General features: G+C 39.6%; 1 protein-coding gene across 4 annotated transcripts in view; it reads right to left on the bottom strand.

Annotated features, from left to right (window-relative positions):
* The window catches only part of ARHGAP26 (Rho GTPase activating protein 26), a 528,529-nt gene that overhangs the window by 172,909 nt on the left and 334,522 nt on the right, over positions 1–21,098 (bottom strand). For all 4 annotated transcript variants that reach the window (XR_011971925.1, XM_072630633.1, XM_072630631.1 and 1 more), the window contains exons 16-17: positions 12,755–12,813; positions 10,216–10,321 (exon numbers count right to left, since the gene is read on the bottom strand). Coding sequence is in view for 3 of the 4 variants with exons in the window: in XM_072630633.1 (XP_072486734.1) it covers positions 10,216–10,321; positions 12,755–12,813 (165 nt within the window). In the remaining variant the exon portion in view is untranslated. The remainder of the gene's footprint in view (positions 1–10,215; positions 10,322–12,754; positions 12,814–21,098) is intronic.

The raw sequence follows: 21,098 nt of genomic DNA, 5'->3' as shown, positions 1-21,098 counted from the left end.
GGAATCAAATACAAAATCCCATTTGGTATAAAAAAATACTTCCTGCTACTACCTTTGAGTCTTCACTTCAATACAGTGATACTAGCCTCCTGGACATTGCACAAATAAGATATTTCATCTCTCACCTCTGGGTATTTTCTCTGGCTGTGTCCCCCATGCCTAGAATATTCCCAGTCTTCAACTCCACCTACTGACTTTGCTGGCTTCCTTTAAGTCCCAACTAAACTCTCATCTTTTACAGGAAGCCTTCTGTAATACCTCCTTACTTCTAAAGCCTTTCCTCTGTTAACTATTTCTTATTTTTTCCTACATGTAGCTTGTTTTGGGTATATTTGTTTATATGTTGTCTCCCCTGTCAGATTGTAAGTGCCTAAGATCAGGGACTGCCTTTTGCCTCTTCTTGCACCCCCAGAGCTTATCACAGTGTCTAGCCCATGGTAGACATTTAATAAATGTTTACTGAATGAATAAGGCTGGCCACTCATGATAAGGTTTTTCAAAACTGCCAGTGGCTCCCAATGGCTCGAGGAATCGAGAAAAGAACTCGTAATCCTAGCCCTTCAAGGCATTCCAGAGTCTGGTGTCAATCAACCTTTCTAACTTTACCTGTTACTACTCCTTGTATATAGTCTAGGTTTCAACAAAACTGGCCTCCCCTGTGTTCCTCCAGTCTCCAGCCCATAGTCATCTTGCCCATTCCCATTTCTTCATCTTTGCTAGCACTAGCCAATCATGCCTGGAAAGGACTCTCCTCTCATCTTCATCCCTTGAAATCCTTCCTTTCATCCAAGGCCCAACTCAGGAGCTGCCTCTGTCATGAATCCTCACTTGACTCTCCCCAGAGGAAGATTTCTTCTTTCTCAAATTTTCTATGACACTTTGCCTACATCCTTCCAGGTCCTCAGATGCTGCCTTTTGACTGAGTCCAAGTTATACAGAACAAGTTACCAAGGGGTTTGTTCTGTGAAGTTTGGATTCAGTCAAAGGGCCACACCTGAGGACCTAGAGGACCACATGTGGCCTTAAGGCTGCAGGTTCCCCACCCCTGGTCTAGACCTTTCCTTTGCACTTATCACATTCCTCCTTGTGGCATGGTTACTTGTATTTGTCTTCTTTGTTAGACTAACCGCAAGCTCTTTCAGGGCAGTGTCTTTGTACCCTAAGAGCCCAGCACATTCTTTTATATCAGATCTGTAAATCCACCGGCAAAAGTATCTCCTCATTAGCAAACTCCTTCACTGATGGCCACCTAAAATCATTCTGCAACTTATAGTCTATGAGCTGTCCATGGCACTAAGTGAAGGGACCGGCACAGAGTCAATACATGGCACAGGAGGGACCTGAGTGCAGGTCTTCATGAATCTAAGACTGGTTTTTGTAACAGCAAGGACCCTGGCATATACAGGAGGGCCTGCAGTACAGATTCTTAAATCTGCTTTTCTAAAAGGAAAGGCAACTTTTGAGGGGTTAACAATCACTTTAATCAAACACATATATCATTCACTTAGCTCAGGGGAAAAAGTCAGCACCCTGAACTTCAGAGAAAATACAAGCAGAGAAATAAAGACCAATAGACAGGGCTTCCAACTCTCTGACCATAAGCCAATACATATATCATAGATCAACAGACAGATCCAACTGTCTGATCATTACATACATACACTTATCAGAGAGAGAAGCACCAACACCTGGGTTTTCAAAGCTGGGGGGCTCCTTGGTGACTACCCAGAGTCTCATGTGGCCAAACAAACACTTCCAATGAGTAAGCCCCAAAGTAAAACCTCACTTCAGAGTATTTATGTTCTTTTCAGAGCCAGAGAACATCACAACCCTAGAGAACCAGGGCCTCATTAAAAATTAACAAAAGATGTGGGCCTTCCTATAAAACAAATCTCCCCTAATCAAGCTTCCCTTAATGGGTAGGTCCATTAAGAGATGGGAAAGGTCTTTAACTCTCATTAACATAATTAACAGTATACAGTTCTCTATCCACAACACCACACTGTCTCACTCACTATGTCTGGACATAGTAGATGCTTAAGAAATATTATCAAAATGGAGCCAAACTTACCCTGGGGGAATAAACATATATAATATAATCATATCCATTGAAAAACTTTCTGTTCCTTCTTTGAACATATCACTATCTTCAATTTTATTTTTATTTATCCTCATTGAGTATAATTACCTTTGTTTTCTGGAACTAAAATCTCAGTTTTCTTTCACTGGTTCCCTGTCTTCTCTCTGCCAATAATCATTTAATAAACCATAAGTTGTCTAGTTCTAATGCTGTATCATTCCCCAGTAGCACCTGATGACCTTAAAAACCAGGCTAAGGATGAGAGAGATCTGGGTAGGTACAAAGTCAGCTCTCATTGCTCTGGCATGTGGGTCTGAGAAAGTATCTCCCCTACCTCCCTCTCCTATGATTTCCCAAATGTCCTCCAGCAGCACCTACTGAGTTTACAAAAAGTAAACTCATCTCATAAGATGTTAAGACTTCCTGAAACCTAAGGATACATCACAACTTGTCCAACATTTGCCTGGGTTGATCTTGTTACAAAGAGAATCCCAGACACCTAGTGAAGAACATCCAACATCTTGATCTGAAACCTCTAAATCAGGGGTTCTGAGTTTTGGGTCAAATTTCAGGGAGGACTGGATATCTATGAACTTGAATGGAAAAAAAAATGGCATTTTAATTTTCCCTAACTTTTGGTTAGGGTAATCCTGTATATGTTATTTAATGAATTTGAAAACATCATTCTGAGAAGTGGTTGATAGGCTTCACCATACTACTCAATGGGTTTAAAAACCCATGTTCTAAATGAACAAAACAGAAATCTGTAAAAACTTGGAAATGGAGAAAAATTAAATACGGTTTTTCTCAAAGAATCCTTCACAGTGAAGACTTGTGGGGAGCTCTCCCTTTCAGAGGTAGTTGTCCTAAAAGGACTATTTATTTTAAAACCGCTTTGTAAAATTCCACTTTTTTAAAAAAAAAAGTCTGGGACCTTCTTAGAGATGGCAAAGAAATAACTGGCTCTTCTGATCTGGAAAGTCGTTTGTCACGGGTTGGACTTCATCTGTACAGAAGGTGGGGGAGAGGAAGGTGAAACACTGTAGCGTCCAATCAATCCATGCTTCTGGCCAGGCCGTGGTGGCTTCCTTTCCATCTGGCCTCCCGGCAAGGACGTCAGGGGTTCTTCCTGCTTCACCAGGGTCTGGCTCCAATCACGAGCCAACACCCCGTGGTGACTTTTTCTGTATGACCACAGGCATTTTCACATGAACCAGATTTACTTAGTTCCTAAGATCTCTGACTTGCAGAGGCAAAGCTAAAGATTCCAGCATGGATGGGGACCTTCCCCCTACTCCAAACACCAGCAGCTGAGAAATGCTTTGAAAAAGGGTATAGGGTGGGGAAGTGGAGAGGAATGGAAGGTCAATGTATGCTCTGCCCAGTATCAGGTGGAATGAAGTAATTTTACTCTATTAAAATAGGGCTTTGATAATAAGCATTTGCCCTGCATGTTTCACCAAAATTATTCTCTGGCTGATAGTCTGTCCCTATGTGGAAAGGCTACAATGTTTGGCAGATGCTTTCTGCCCCCCCAAAATAGCAGAAGACTGGGTAACAAAAACACTAACAAGGAGCTGGCAAGAAAGGATGGATCAAATTAGGTCCCCATCCCCAGGCCCTATTTTATTAAATTTTAAATTTAGTTTATAAGTGCTCAGGACCCAGATTAATTGATTGTCCCCTCAGAACTGACCTCACTTGGCCGCCAGGCCCAACAAAGAAGACGTGGAGTTCAAAGGGTGGCCAAATGATCCCTGTGCCCTCTGTTGAACTGCTAACTTTGCAGTGACCAGCTCCTCTGGGGATTAATGCCTAGCTTTTGCATCTCTGGCATGACAGCTCAATCAAGCTGCTGTTCTCTTTGGATGTCTGTCCAACCAGGGACAAGAGGCCATAAAGGAGATGTAGAGGTCATCCTGAGAAAACAACCAAACTAGCACCAACCTACTGACAAAACATTCTAGGAAAAAACAGGCCTGGTAAAGCTCACTCTTTGCCATAGGTAGCATGAGTAGGTAGTTTTTGCTATGAAAGTTGGCCGTCTAGACCTGTGCTTCACTCCTAACTCCACCCATAGCATTCTGGAGAAGTCACTCCCCCTGCTGGTATTTCAGCATCCTTGGCTGGAAGTCTGACAGGACGATTCCTTCCTTTGGCTGATGTCTGAAACCCCGAGGCCAACTAGAATGAGCTATAAACACCGGGGTGAAGTAACAATGAGCCACTATGGATGGCATGTACGGGATAGATAACATACATAGCGTTATTGTACTAAGTAACCATAGGAGAAGTAATATGAAACTCCTCTAGACAACACACCTACTCTTTAGAGGATCATAATATTTAAATCTGGAAGGCCCTGTAGGAATCCATTAGCCCAACTCTTTCATTTCACACACGAGGAAATTGAGGCTTAGAAATTTGCCCAAGATCTTGAGTATTTCTCCTGTAATTCTTAGAAAAATATTTGTTCCTTTTCTTCTTTGTTGTTCCTCATATCCCAGATCTAGAATGAGATCCTCTAGTTTTACATGATGATATACTAAAAAAAAAAAATTAATAATAGTGATAATGCTATTAATTACATAGCACAGAAAGGCCCTTTACATACATCATCTTGTTTGAGTCTAAAAATAATCCTGGGAAATAGATCCTATTAATATCCCCATTTTCCATCTGAGAAGACTGAGGTTCAAAGTTCGTCCACAATCAAAGTCTCAGGTGGGATTTTAACCCAATTCTTCCTGACTCCAAGTCCAACACAATGTTGATTACAACATGCCATTTGCTAGAAAAATGTCAGGGTAAAGTGTGATAATAAAATTTAGCATAAGGCCTAAAAGGATTTGGAAATGACAGCAATTCTTTTCCCTCGTTAATCCTAATATTAAACCTCCAAATCAATCCCACTGCGTTTCTTTTCTCATGTACCCTTAAGCTCATGTTTGTCCCCTTCAGGAACTACATGACCCATTCTCCAAGGTTTTATGCCATATTCTAAAACCTGAAAACAGCAACTTATTATCAGAATTAAGGGGTAGCTAGGTGGCAAAGTGCACTGGGGCTGAAAGCAGGAAGTCTCATCTTCATGAGTTAAAATCCCAACTCGGACACTTATTAGCTGTGTGACTCTGGTCAAGTCCCTTAACCCTGTTTGCCTCAGTTTCCTCATCTGTAAAATGAGCTGGAGAAGGAAATGGTGAACCACTCCAGTATCTTTGCCAAGAAAACCCCAAAAGTGGTCGTAAGAGTCAGATACTACTGAAACAACAAAAATCAGAATCAGGCTTTCTTATACATCATACCAATATGCCCAGGATTGATAATAATAATAATAATAATAATAATAATATAATTATTTTGTACTAAACAGTTAACATTTACACATTGCATACTATGAGCCAGGCATAACTAAGCACTTTACAATGATCATCTCATTTGATCCTCACCACAATTATGCTATTACTTTCCCCATTTTTCAGAGAACGAAACTGAGGCAAACAAAGATTAACCCACTTGCTTGGGGTCATACAGGCAGTAGGTGTCAGAGGTGAAGCTGGTCTTCCTGTCTTCAAGGCCAAGACTTGATCTGCTATGCCAAGTTGCTTCTCATATTTTATGATTTAAAATTCATCCCAGCAACAGCAACGATATATGCATAGCCCCTTAGAGTTTTCATGTTTCTTCTGAGGTTTTAAACAAACCCAACTCCATGTTTAGTTATTTGGAAAAGGGTGTGTGAGTGTGTGTGTGTGTGTGTGTGTGTGTGTGTGTGTCTCCTAAAGCCTTATTCTCCAGAACATACTTCTTCTTGGGATTAAACATGTCTTAAAACTCCTTCTGTAACTAAAGAAAACGGGCTTTGGAAGGTGTTTCAAGAGATTCCTTTTCAAAATACACAACACTAAATTTCTTTTCCTTTGAACCACAAGATTAATAAGTATAGGGCAAATCCTCAGTAACGAGGAAAGTCAATATGGCATGTTTTCCAGCAGAACACCAACCCTGAGACTGAAACTTAGGGAGAAAGTGGATCATTGGGAAGGAAAGAAATGACTTGGAAGCTTGATAACTCAGGTACATCCCAGGAGGAGTCTTAGCTTCAGAAAATAAATGCAGAGACCTCTTGTTTCAGGACACCTTGATCTCAATACCGGAATGGGAAGCAAGGGTACTGTAGTTTACAAAGACAGAAAACTTTAAAGTAGCCACAAAAAGGAATTCTTTAAAAATTAGACTTAATTGAAAAACAGCCTGACTCATCAGCTTTCATCTTATACAATCTCTCGTGGATTTCAACTTTCACAGCATTCCTACAAAGCTGTGATTTTTAACCCCAGCTCTGCCTCTCACTCATGCTGTGGCCTTTCATCTGTCATCTATCTTTCCTGTACTAAAAGTTTCCAGAAATATGTAAATCAAACAAGATAAAGTTTAACAGAGATAAATTTAAAGTTCTATACTTCAGCCCCATAAAGTCAACTGCACAAAAAATCATTTAGATCAGAGGTGGTGTTCTGGCTGTTGTAACCTCACTGGAAAGTGCATACAACATTTCACATCTGTAGGACTGAAATATATTTGTTGTTGTTTAGTCGTGTCCAACTCTTTGTGGCTCCATTTGGGCTTTTCTTGGCATTTTCTTCCCCAGCTCATTTACAGATGAGGAACTGAGGCAAAGAGGGTTAAGTGACTTGGCTCAGGGTCACACAGCTAGTAAGTGTCTGAGGTCAGATTTCAATTTTGGAAGGTGAGTTTTCCTGACTTCAGACCTAGCATTCTATGCACTGTGCCACCTAGCTACCTTTGGCATACAGGACAGGACACTAAATTCTAAGTCAGAAGACTTGGGCTCAGGAGTCACTGTACATATGCTATGTGGCTACGATGAGCAAGACATTTAACTTCTATAAATGTCAGTTTCCTTACCTGTAAAACTGGGATCAATACATTAAACAAGCATTGCTGAAACTCCTCCTATGATGACAAGAAATGAAAAAGTCCCTGCCCTCAAGAAGATCACATTCTATAGGGAGATAACGGTGCTCAATCACACTACCTAATCTGTAGGCATACGGGTTAAGGAATTCATATACCTCAAATTAATACGCACATGTGAACTGCTGTTATTACTAAGATGTACTTAGAAAGAAATAGATGAGAAAAAATAAAACAAAACAAAAGCTAGAGGTTTTAGCTATCCATAAGCTCCAAATGAACCATGTGATGTAGTCATCAGAAACACTAATGAACATGTCCTATACCCAGGTCAGACCACAACTGGACAATTATGTTCACTTTTGGGAGTTCCCATTTTAGGGAAGAGACAGGCTAGAGAGCAGGTGACAAAGAGCATGGGAAATCAGATAATAGAAAGGTGATCTAATGGGATGTCTGCCTTGAAGAAGTCTGAGAAGTAGTTGGGACATGAAAGCAATCTTGAATTATCTATATCTATTCTAGAACTAACGGGAAAGAGGGAGGAAGAGGGAGAGGAAGAGACTCAGAAGTGCTTTGTCAGTGTTGGCTGACTGATCACCCACTAGCTAATCATGAAGGAGTTATTTAAGTTGTCTCAGCCTCACATTTCTTGCCTGTTTACTACCCTTCAGGGATGTTGGAGGGAAAGAAAAGAGAGAAAAACAGGGAGAGTGACAAAGAGAGTTCAAAGTAATATTAAAAAAAATTCCAAACAATGAGAATTTCTCCATAACATCCCTGAAAGGCTTAGCAAGCACACAGATTATCTATCAATATTTTGTAGGGTATTAAAACAAGATTTAGAAAAATTGAATGACTGGCTCAGGACTGGTGGTCACTCAGTCAACAAGCTTTTATTAAGTAGTCAGTTGGTTAAGTATCAAAGCCAGGATTTGTACCCAGGTTCTCCAGATTCCAGAACCAGTAATCTTTCCATAATACCACACAACAACCAGAGGCAGATAACAGAGAAGATTTGCTGCAATAGTTGGCTTCTGAGGTCTTTTCACTATATAGAATTTTTAATGATGGCATGTTTTACTGAAGAAATGAATTACACAAAAACTCATGGAAAGGGAAAGAGGAATAATGATAGGAAAAAGACACCACCAGGAAAATAGAATGCTATACCTCAGAAATACTCTTTAAAAGTAACAAAACTAGCTTGGATGGATTTCAGGCAACAACAATCGAGGTCACAGCAGCAGCCTGAGATCATACAGTTGCCATGATCCTTGGTCCATGGAGAAGGACAAACTGACTTTAATGGAAGCTGGGATCCACAGGGTGGAGGGGAGGAAAAGCTCCCACAAACTGACTACCCAACAAATTTCATTCATCAAACTTCACACTGAATGTTTTTTTTTTTGATTCCTGACATTCCTGGGGACAATTTAATAATAAAAGAAATCTGATACAGGCTCTGTGCCTTCTGCTAGAGCACTGACTTCTTCCAGTGTGTTTCTCCAAGTTCTTCCAAATTCTTCAACTGAACAGAGACTCTTCTACCAGCTGGTTCTTTTCCCATCTCCTCCAGCTGCTCTCAGCCGGCCCAGAGATCTCCTTAATGCCTAATAGCCATGCAACAGTCTTGAGATTCCTTGCAAATACTTGGCTGCTTTGTATACCTGAAATATCCCTCTTCCTTGGGCACCCTCCTCCTTATGCATGTACAGTGTTTTAAAACAAAATCTAAACCCACTTTTCAGTTCTAGGAACAGATACCAAAAGGAAAACAGATATAAAATGATCATTGAAAAGCATCTGGAATGATTGAGCCCAGTACTTCAGGATTCTCCAGCCATTTCCCTTTTTTGACTTGAGGGGTAGGGGTGGATGGGGGGATAGGGAGAGAAGACAAGATTCCACTGCAAACTTGCATATCTCTAGTAGGTTTCCTAATTATTACTGAACGTGTAACCTAGGCCAGAAGAGCAGTTGCCTTTGAACCCTCCCAACTGCTGCTCACAGAGCACACAAGGCTTTTCCTGCTTTTAAATTCAAACACATGGAAATCGTTATGACAACACTTACACACTCTTTCCAGGAGGTAAAGTCAAGCATTGCACAGAAATCTCAACACCAGCTCATTCTCCCTCAGTAGGACATCAGCTTATCCCCATGAAGGAACTAAATCTCTGAAGCATGAGTCCTCCTAGTCAAACACAATAATAACCATTTTGTCCAGTAGGTTGTTGGAAGGACACCCAAAAAACGAGGAACTGATTGTTCAGTGTGACTTGCACTATGTGACCTTTCTAAGTTACTTGTCACCCTTCTGAACATTTCACCCTAGACAAAGGAGGGCTGAGAGAAAGAATGGAACTCTACAAGGTCTTCTGTGACACACTCTCAGAGTATTAAAGGCATGAAAAATAGAAACCCAAGTAAAGAAAACCAGGCTGTATGCACAGAATCATAGAAACTAACCCTGGAGAGGATCTTGGAGACCAAAGAGTTCACACTGCCTCATTTCAGAAATGAGGAAACTAAGGCACAGAGCACTTAGATGTCATGTCCATAGAACAAGTAAGAATTGAAGGCAGGATTTGAACTCCAAGTCCAGTACTATATTCACTAAGCCATTTGCCTACCTCTGCCTAAGAGAATAACTAGACATTTGTCCAACAATATAATGATACCTGTAGAGTGTTCTATTCTCTTCACAGCCCTGATCTCATTGGATACTCACACGCTTATAAGGTTAGGCAGGCCAGGTATTACTATTTCCATCTGACAGAAGAAGATACTGAGGCAGAGTAATTAAACAACTCAATGTCATGTGGCTAGCTAGAGGAAAGCCAAGTCTAGAATCCAGATTTCCTGATTTGCAGTCTACCTTCCCTTTTGAAATTTTATGGGAGGACTCAATGGCTTAGCACCCTTAGAAATTCTACCCAATAACTTGGCTTTGTGGGAATATTCTAACCTTTCCAGTGAAGACTATACAAATCATGTCCTTCTTTCCATCATGTTTCAGTCATTTTATTATATACCATACACACATACACACACACACACACAATTTTACCACTCAACAGGATTAATTACTGTGTCTAGGAAAGTAGGCAAAACTAAAAAGGTGATATTGAAAAGAAACGAACTTTCAAAAAGAAAGATAAGAGACCACATAAATCAATTATAAAACTTACTTTGCTAAATGGTTCATGAGTAACTGTAACATTTGCCGGTTTTTTTCAGGGAGCCGATGAACAAGGGCATGGATTTCTGAGACTCGAGACTCCTGATTCTCCAGCTCTGAAATGGAAGGGTGTAAAACATCAGTGTCAAAGTGGAAGTAGCCTTGGTGAAAGAGGGTGATTTGTCCAGGGTCATACAACTAATAAGTGTTTAAAAGTCACATTTGAACTCTGGGAGAGGAGTCTTCCTTACTCCAGGTCTGGCAGGCATTCTGTGCACTATGGCGCCACCTACCTGTCCCACCTACCTGTCCTCAGGATAGGTTTAGGTGAGAAAGGTTGAAGAAGTGTTTTTATGATCCTCTTGTAAGCCAGAAAAGTCTCACAATGTAACATGGAGTAATATGATGAATATGAGCTCAAGTCAGGGCAATGAAAAATAATGAAAGAAAAAGAAGTAGTCAACTGTACTCACAGCTGTAAGGGAGAAACCAGGAATAGCTAGTGAGCTCTCTCACATGGCTAATTAATTTTAAGGAAGCAAAGAACTTTATGCACTAGGTTAAGTGGTAAACAAACTAGCATGACCACTGCCAAGGTGTCATACATCAAAACATCACCTCAACACAACCTTATTGAAGATGTAGGAAGTGTTCAATTATCTTCAAAGCAAAGGCAGTAAACAGCTTGGTATCACCAAGGCAACAAGTATTAGGAATTCAATTCCCTCCCTGAATCTTGGTTTTAATTCCTGTTCTGCCATCTTTTCTTGGGTCTATCAGTGTTTTTCTCTATGAAGGATGGGCAATATTCGGTGGTAGAAAGAATTCTGAACTTGGTCAAGAGGGATATAAATTTCAATCTAGAGGGACTCTAGGGGAAATCATATAACTTCTCTGTTTCTTAATTTGTAAAAGGAGGATCAAATTGCTCACACTTCCCTCTTCATTGGGTTACATGGAAAGCACTTTTTAAGCATTATGGCGCTAACAGAGTAAGTTATTACTATTAAACAGGACAATGTCATTCACTATGCCCTGAGTTATCGGGCTATTTATAGGGCTGTTTGAATGAATGAGAGAATGGTTGCTTGGAATTCCTCTGAGAAAGGTCCAGTGCAATCCCATTTTTACTCCTAATTCATTTCTTCCTATCTACCTGCTTCGTTCCTTTCCCTTTCTGGAAACAGTTCATAGAAGATGAGCTATCCCAAAGATTTTCTCTCCTGATTTCCTTGCAATGAATGCAAGACAGATAGAACAGGAATGATCCAAGTCAAGATACAAAAAGCAGTTGCTATTTCCTCAGCGTAGGAATTCGACCCACTCACACAAATTACAAGCTATCTATAACTTCCAGTCCATCAGTTAAAACAATAAGTATTTATTAACTATGTGCCAGGCACTGTACTAAGTACTGGGGATACAAAAAGTAGCAAACGGAGGAGCTCACAATCTGAGGATGGCTAATATGGAAATGTTTTACATGACTCATGTGTATAATGGGCATCCTACTGCCTGTCCTCTTAATGGGTAGGGAGGAGCTGGAGGGGGAAAATAATTTGCAACTCAAAATTTTAAAAATGAATATTAAAAAATGTAAAGAAACAAAAATCAATCAAATGGAGGAAAAAAGAAGCAGACACAAAATAAGCTCCTCCATGGGGGCAGAGTCTATTTTTATTCTTGAACACAGTACCCAGCATATGGCAAATTACTTATTGATTGATATGGTTGGGGAATGTTGCCTGAAGCTCACTCAAAAAGGTTAAAGACTTGCCCATGGTCACACAGCTACCACCTGAACCTAGGGGTTCCTAACTGTATCTACCATTTCATGCTACCTCAAAATAGTGAAGCAACAAGACGATCATCAATACCTTTCTGTGTAGGAAAGAAAATGGGTACCCCTAAAAGCTGGCAAATCCACAAATTTTAAAATCAGAGGGCTGTACAAGCTGCTGACGTTGTAACTATGCTGACGATTCAGGCCAAACTTTCATCTGATCTCGAATCTTAAGGCTCCCTTACAGACATACCACTCACTCGCTCCACGCAGTCAGATTCCAGTGTACTAGGAATGGCTTGCACCTAATCCCCATGTACTTTTTATACCAGTAACATGATGCTAGGGACCTGGATAAGACACTCAAAGAATGATCATAAGCTGTGAATGGAAGATCTGATGGAATGAGACCTATGAAGTTATATAACGGGTCTCATATTTATGGAAAAGCATCCCAGGCTCAATCTGCATAACGTGCAGTGTCTGATTCATTCTGTATACTGCTGCTCTGGTTAGAAAAACTAAAGTCATTAGAATTTCAATGACTAGAATTGGCAATCAAAGCTGTGCTTCTTTTCTCCTGCAGCAGTATCTTAGTCTGAGTCTGTATACCAAGGGCTTGTTAGAATCTATGTGGGCATAGTTTAGGGGCATTATACCAGGGGACAGAAAATGCCATTTTGAACTTTATGCTTTCTTCAAAATTCATAGAAAAAGTCTCTGCTATTCTCCAACTCCTCAGAATTGTTACAAAAATCAAACTTACTCGCTGCTTTGATGAAACTTCTTTGGAACTGGTACATCATAAGTGGTCCAGGGAGCATTCTGAAAAACACAAAGTAACCAAACGGATGAATTTTATCACAAAAATTTGATCCTCACCTAACAGCAGCTGAGATATTGTCTCCATAGCATGATCTTCCTTGAGCAGAAACAGCCCAGAGAAACAACAGAAACTCAACAGTATTCTCTGACCAGAAGAATCCTAACATTCCCGTAGAATTCTTCACACCACCTTTTTTCTAATGCCCATTTTATTTTTCTGTATGTCCATGACAAGAAAAGAATGGGTGTAGAATTCTAGCACAACTCAAGGGCTTTCTTGACAAGGCCACCAGCACAGCGGCCCATTAAAATATGTCAGGGAAACAAGATAAATAGTTCAATATTTTTCACTACTTCTATTTAAAATAAGACTGGTTTCTTCCCATCAATTTGGTGTCAAGGAAAAGTCAACAAGAAATATGAAAAAGGTGTTTTCCAGTAAGAAATAGTAACAATAAAGAAACAATCTTGTAAAGAGCATCAGTATTTCTATTCCCATTTTACAAATGAAGCCACTGAGGCTTAAAAGGCTAAGTGACTTTCCTAGGACCACATAGTTTGATAAATGTCAAGCCTGGGACTTGGGCCGAGTTCTTAGTTTCAAGCCTAATTGCATATTTTTATGTTCCTGCAAAGAATCTATGTTATGCATGGCAGCTAGGGGATACAGCAAGAAGAGTGCAAGAAGATTGATCTGAGTTCCGATCTAGCTTCAGTTAATTCCTTAGCTGTGTGACCCTGATCAAGTCACTTAAAGTCTTTCAATTTCCTTCTCTGTAAAATGGGGGTAATAATAGTATCTAATACCTTAAAAGATTGTTGTGAGGTTCAAGTTGGATAATACACCAACTAATCAATCAATCAATAACCATTAAGCACCTACTATATGCTAAACACTGTATTATGTATTTTACATAATACATGGAAAAGTATTTTGTAAACCTTAAAGCACCATACAAATAATTGTTATTTTTAGATTTTTTCCTCAGATGCCCACAAAAACATCTCAGTTTTAAATACTGTCAAGTCATTCATGTCACCCTATATTTAAGTCTTTCCATCAAACTATGTGCTCTCCCTGGTTCTGGTTATGTAATATTCTCACTGGCAGGTGCTTCTTACTTATACTCGTGTTCTCTTGATCATTGCCTGCACTTCTTCTCACGAAGGACTTCAAAAAACTCCCCACAATGTGCTCTGTAATATATTCAGAGGCAATACCCTAACCCCACCTCCCCAGAATAAGGAAGATCTCATCAGACCACATTGAGGATATCATGTTCAGGTCATGATGCCGCATTTTAAGGTCAACACTACACTAGAGTGCACATCTGAAAAGGGTGACCAAAATCATTAAGAATCCATGGTATAGGAATTAGGGACATTTACCCTGGAAAAAGGAAGGCTTGGGACAAGGACATGACAGTTGCTATTGAACTTACAAGGTCATCTTGTAAAAGAGAGATTCAACTTAATCTGCCTGGTCCCAGAATGTAAGACTAGAGGCAATGGGTGAGTGGTGTAAAAAGTCAAATTTGGGCTTCATATAAGGAACAAATATCCTCACAACGTCATCCAAAAGTGGAAAAGACTGCCATAGGAGGTAGGGAGTTTCTCTTTATTGGTAAGCATTGAACAAAATTTAGATGAGAATTTGTAGGGCATTTTGATTACTGGGATTGTTTTACAGGCGTAAGTTGGACTTGATCAATCAGTACACATTTATTAGGTGACTACTATCTGCAAAAGACAATCCCTGCCTTCAAGGAGCTTACAACCTAATGGAAGGAGACAATATACAAACAAATATACACAAAGCAAATTATATACAAGATAAATAGGAAATAATTAATGGAGGGAAGGCACTGGAATTGAGGAAAGACTTCATGTAGAAGGTGTAGATGGTCCCTTCTAACTCTTAAATTATCGGTTCCTATGATTCTGAGGTAGTAGAGTAATGCAAAAGAAAGAGGAGGAAGCGGAGGAGGAGATCAAGACGACACATTCCCCATCCTCAAAGAACTTGGAATTAGATAAGAACAAGATATATACAGATGAATACAGAAGATGAGTTCAAATCCCACATCAGACTCTTACTAGCCAATAGCTTAATTTTTCTGGGCTCCAATTTCTTCATCTTTAAAATACGGAGGTTTCATATGTTGGGGGGCGGAGCCAAGATGGCGAAGTGAAAGCAACGACTCACCCAAGCTCCTGGAAAAACTCCTCTGGATATCTCTGGGGGGAGAGTCTGACCAGACTTTGGAGGTATAGAATCCAGTGGGTGACGGACTTTGACAGATTCAGAGCCCAGGTTGGACTGAAGGGTCCACGAGAGGGATCTGTTCCGTGGGGGTAAGAGCCCGGCGCACAGCGCAGCGCGGTCGGTGCAACAGGGCGGAGGGGACCTGAGGGGCCCGAGAGTGGCGGGCGAGACCAGCGGAGCAGGAGATAAGCCAGGCCGAGCCGATGAGAGCCGCTGAGCGCTAGATATCAGCGCAGCAGCCCTTAAAACCTTCAGCCTGAAGAGTGGACTTCGGTGGGTCAGCTACTTGAACTTCCAGGAGTTGGGATGGCGGAGTGATCAGTAAGTGCTCTCTCCTCCCCCCTGATGACCGTGAAGGAACCATAAAATTCTTCCCCAGATTAATCCTGGATCAGCGGGAACAGTAGAAGGGGGCGGGTGGTCTCACAACACCAGAGGCTGGAAAAGTGGCAAGGGGGGATTCTTCCTACTGTGGCGGAGGCGATCTGGAGGGACAGACGACCCAGGGCAGAGAAAATTCGCACTGAGACCCAGGCAAGCCTCAGAGCCGGGAGACAAGCCCCAGGAGGGGCGGGAACATGCATTAACTTCTAGGCGTACCCCAGCCCTCCAGGGGAAAAGGGAAGACAATAGGGAAGCTGGGATCACCATCCCCTGACCTTGCCTTTGCCTCAAGTCAGCTGAGGAGATATCCTGAGACCAGACCACCCCTCCCACACACCTAACAAGCTAACCCCAGGGTTGATCTGGGAAACAACAACAACAAAAAAAAAAGCCTGCTTTCAGCCTAGACACACAGCAGCCCAACTTAAAAGATCTGTATCTTCTGACTGAAAGAACCAAAAGCTACAACACTCAGCCAACATCATGAATCGGAAAAAGCAGATGAAAAGTGAAAAAACCATAGGATCTTTCTATGGGGATAAGGACCAAAACACAAAAACCAAAGAGGTCAGAGCTGAGACTGTACTTCCATCTGAAACCTTAGATGGGACTATGAATTTCTCGCAAGCACAACTACATTACCTGGAACGTCTGAAGAAGGATATAAAAGAAAAACTGGCCAATGATTTTAAAATTATAAAAAAAGAATTCACTGATGAGAACATCACTCTGAAAAAGAAAACTGAAGAAATAGGAAAGGAAGTTCAAAAATTAACTGGAGAGAATAACTCCCTAAAAGGAAGAGTTAATCAAACGGAAAAGGAAACCCAAAACCTAATTGGGAAAATTGAACAGATGGAAAAGGAAACCCAAAACCTAACTGGGAAAATTGGTCAAATGGAAAAAGAAATACAAAAATTAAATGGAGAAAACAGCTCCTTAAAGGGAAAAATTGGTCAGATGGAAAAGGAAATGCAAAAGCTAACGGAAGAAAACAATACGATGAAGATTAGAATTGGGCAAGTAGAAACTAATGACTCAATGAGGCAACAAGAATCAGTCAAACAAAATCTAAAGAATGAAAAGATAGAAGAAAATCTAAAATATTGAATTGGAAAAACAACTGACCTGGAAAATAGATCCAGGAGAGAAAATTTAAGAATTATTGGCCTGCCAGAAACCCATGATGAAGAAAAGAGTCTGGACAACATCTTCCAGGAAATCATCAAGGAAAACTGCCCAGAAGTACTAGACTCAGAGGGCAAAATAGTCATCGAAAGAATCCACCATTCCCCTCCCGAAAGGGATCCCAAACTCAAAACCCCAAGAAATATAGTTGCCAAATTCCAGAGCTATCAAATGAAGGAGAAAATACTACAAGCAGCCAGAAAGAAACAATTCAAATATCAAGGACACACAGTCAGGATCACACAGGACCTGGCAGCTTCTACATTAAAAGATCGAAAGAACTGGAACCCAATATTCCGTAAGGCAAAGGAGCTGGGACTTCAACCAAGGATCAACTACCCAGCAAAGTTCAGCATAACATTTCAGGCAAGGAGAAAGTCATTCAACGAAATAAGGGATTTCCAGAGCTTCCTGACCAAAACACCAGAACTCAATAGACAATTTGATCTTCAAATGCAGGTCTCCAGAGAATCATAAAAAGGTAAACAGAGGGGAAAAAACAAAAACAAAAACTTGCTACTCAATTAAGGCAAACTGTTTACCTCCCTATAAGGGAAGATGATACCTGTTAATCTTGAGAACAGTGCAGCTATTATGATAAAAGGGATATATGTAGAAGGAACGGGCATGAAGTAAATGATGTCATGTCAAAAATATGATTTAAGTATGAGAAGGGAATGTAATAGGAGGTGTGGAAAGGGGGAAGCAGAAAATGGGAAATTATATCACAGGAAGAAGTACAAAACTATAGTAGAGGGAAGGAGGGGAGGGAGATGAGCATTGTTTGAGAGGTACTCTCATCTGATTTGTTCAAAGGAGGGAACAATAATCTTAAGTAGATAATCCTAACTAGCTCTATAGGTAGTAGGAGGGGAAGGGGGAAGAAAGGGGAGGGTGGCTAAAAGGGAGGAAAGAAGCAATAAGAGTAAAGGGGAGTAAAAGGGAGGGGGGCTAAAAGAAGGAGGGGAAGGCTGCAGGAGGAGGGGGAGAAAAGTGAATACTATTGAGGAGGGGAAGGGAGACGGGAGAGCTAAAAGCACAAATGGTGGGAAAGAGGTTGGAGGGAAATACACAGATTGTAATCATAACTGTGAATGTGAATGGAATGAACTCTCCCATAAAACGGAGACAGATAGCAGAATGGATTAAAAGCCATAATCCAACAATATGCTGCTTACAAGAAACACATTTGAAACGGGGGGATACACATAGGATAAAGGTCAAAGGATGGAGCAGAATATATTGTGCTTCAGCTCATGTAAGAAAGGCAGGAGTAGCAATCCTAATCTCAGACAAAGCGAAAGCAGAAATAGATCTAATCAAAAGGGATAAGGATGGAAACTACATCCTGCTAAAAGGCACCATAGACAATGAAGCAATATCATTACTAAACATGTATGCTCCAAGCGGAATAGCATCCAGATTCTTAGAGGAGAGGTTGGGGGAGTTGAAGGAAGAAATTGACAGCAAAACTATACTGGTGGGGGACCTCAACCTCCCCCTCTCTGAACTCGATAAATCCAACCTCAAAATAAACAAGAAAGAGGTTAAGGAGGTAAATAAAACTCTGGATAAGGTAGATATGATAGATCTTTGGAGAAAATTAAATGGGAATAGAAAGGAATATACCTTTTTCTCAGCGGTACATGGAACATTTACAAAAATTGACCATGTACTAGGACATAAAAATCTCACAATCCAGTGCAGAAAGGTAGAGATAATCAATGCATCCTTTTCAGATCATAATGCATTAAAAATTACATGTAATAAAAGGCCATGGAAAGAGAAACCAAAAATCAATTGGAAACTAAATAATCTAATTCTAAAGAAGGGTTGGGTTAAAGAAGAAATCATAGAAACAATCAACAATTTCATTCAAGAGAACGACAATAGTGAGACAACATACCAAAACTTATGGGATACTGCAAAAGCAGTTATTAGGGGAAGTTTTATATCTTTGAATGCTTACATAAATAAAATAGAGAAAGAGGAGATCAGTGACTTGGGCTTGCAGTTGAAAAAGCTAGAAAAAGAACAAATTGAAAATCCCCAAGTAAATACCAAATTAGAAATAATGAAAACCAAAGGAGAGATTAAAAAAATTGAAATTAAGAAAACTATTGAATTAATAAATAAAACCAATAGTTGGTTTTATGAAAAAACTAATAAAATTGATAAACCTTTGGTCAATCTGATTAAAAAAAAGAAAGAAGAAAACCAAATTACTAATATTAAAAATGAAAGGGGTGAACTCACCTCCAATGAGGAGGAAATTAAAACAATAATTAGAAACTACTTTGCCCAACTTTATGCCCACAAATTCGATAATCTAAATGAGATGGATGAATATTTTAAAAAATACAAATTGCCCAGATTAACAGAAGAGGAAGTTGAATACTTAAACAACCCCATCTCAGAAAAAGAAATTGAACAAGCCATCAATGAACTCCCTAGGAAAAAATCTCCAGGGCCAGATGGATTCACAAGTGAATTCTATCAAACATTTAAAGAACAGTTAATTCCAATACTACATACACTATTTTTGAAAATCGGGGAAGAAGGAGTCCTCCCAAATTCTTTCTATGATACAAATATGGTTTTGATACCCAAACCAGGAAGAGACAAAACAGAGAAAGAAAATTATAGACCAATTTCCCTAATGAATATAGATGCAAAAATTTTAAATAAGATTTTAGCAAAACGAATACAGCATCTTATCACGAGATTAATACATTATGATCAGGTAGGATTCATACCAGGACTACAGGGCTGGTTCAATATTAGGAAAACTATTAGCATTATCGATCACATCAACAACAAAGCTAACAAAAACCACATGATTATCTCAATAGATGCAGAAAAAGCTTTTGACAAAATACAACATCCATTCCTACTAAAAACATTGGAGAACGTAGGAATAAAGGGAACTTTCCATAAAATAATAAGCAGTATCTATCTAAAACCTTCAGCAAGCATTATATGCAATGGGGATAAGCTAGATGCATTCCCAATAAGATCAGGGGTGAAACAAGGTTGTCCATTATCACCACTATTATTCAATATGGTACTAGAAATGTTAGCTGTAGCAATTAGACAAGAAAAAGATATTCAAGGAATAAGAATAGCCAAAGAAGAAACTAAGTTATCACTCTTTGCAGACGATATGATGATTTACCTAGAGAATCCCAGAGATTCAAGTAAAAAAATTACTTGAATTAATAAACAACTTTGGCAAAGTTGCAGGTTACAAAATAAACCCACACAAATCTTCTGCGTTCCTATATATTAGCAACAAAGTCCAACAGCAAGAGATAGAAAGAGAAATCCCATTTAAAGCTAGGATAGACAGTATAAAATACTTAGGAGTCTACCTGCCAAAACAAACCCAGGGATTATATGAACACAATTACAAGACACTTTTTGCACAAATAAAGTCAGATTTAAGTAAGTAGAAAAACATTAGTTGCTCATGGATAGGCCGTGCTAATATAATAAAAATGACAATTCTACCCAAATTAATATACTTATTTAGTGCCATACCAATTAAACTATCAGACAATTACTTTCTAGAGCTGGATAAAATAATATCAAAATTCATTTGGAAAAACAAAAGGTCCAGAATATCAAAGGGACTAATGAAAAGAAATGCTTGGGAAGGTGGCCTAGCGCTACCAGACCTCAAACTCTACTATAAAGCAGCAATTATCAAAACCACTTGGTATTGGCTAAGAAACAGAGAGGTAGACAAGTGGAATAGACTTGGCACTCAAGATGCAGTAGGCAAGCAGTATAGCAACCTTCTGTTTGATAAACCCAAGGACCCCAGCTTCTGGGATAAGAACTCATTGTTTGACAAAAATTGCTGGGAAAACTGGATAACAGTGTGGCAGAAATTAGGCATAGACCCATACCTGACACCGTACACAAGAATAAAGTCCAAATGGGTACATGATTTAGGTATAAAGATTGATACCCTGAATAAACTGGAGAAGCAAGGAATAGTGTATTTATCAGATCTATGGAGAAGGGAAGAATTCTTTACTAAAGGAGAGATAGAAAGCATTATGAAATGCAAAATGGATAACTTTGATTACATTAAACTGAGAAGTTTTTGCACAACCAAACCCAATGCAACCAAAATCCGGAGGGATGTAGTAAATTGGGAAAGAATTTTTACAGCTAAGCTCGGGGATAAAGGCCTCATTTCTAGAATATATAGAGAACTGACTCAAATGTATAATCATACAAGTCATTCCCCAATTGATAAATGGTCAAAGGATATGAACAGGCAATTTTCAGAAGAAGAAATTAAAGCTATCTATAATCATATGAAAAAATGCTCTAAATCACTATTGGTTAGAGAGATGCAAATCAAAACAACTCTGAGGTACCACATCACACCTATAAGATTGGCAAACATGACAGAACAAGAAAATGATAAATGCTG

The sequence above is a fragment of the Notamacropus eugenii genome, chromosome 1 (assembly GCF_028372415.1).
Source record: "Notamacropus eugenii isolate mMacEug1 chromosome 1, mMacEug1.pri_v2, whole genome shotgun sequence".
NCBI lineage: Eukaryota > Metazoa > Chordata > Mammalia > Diprotodontia > Macropodidae > Notamacropus > Notamacropus eugenii.
Note: the sequence above shows the minus strand (reverse complement) of the source record. Positions and strands in the feature narration are given on the sequence as shown.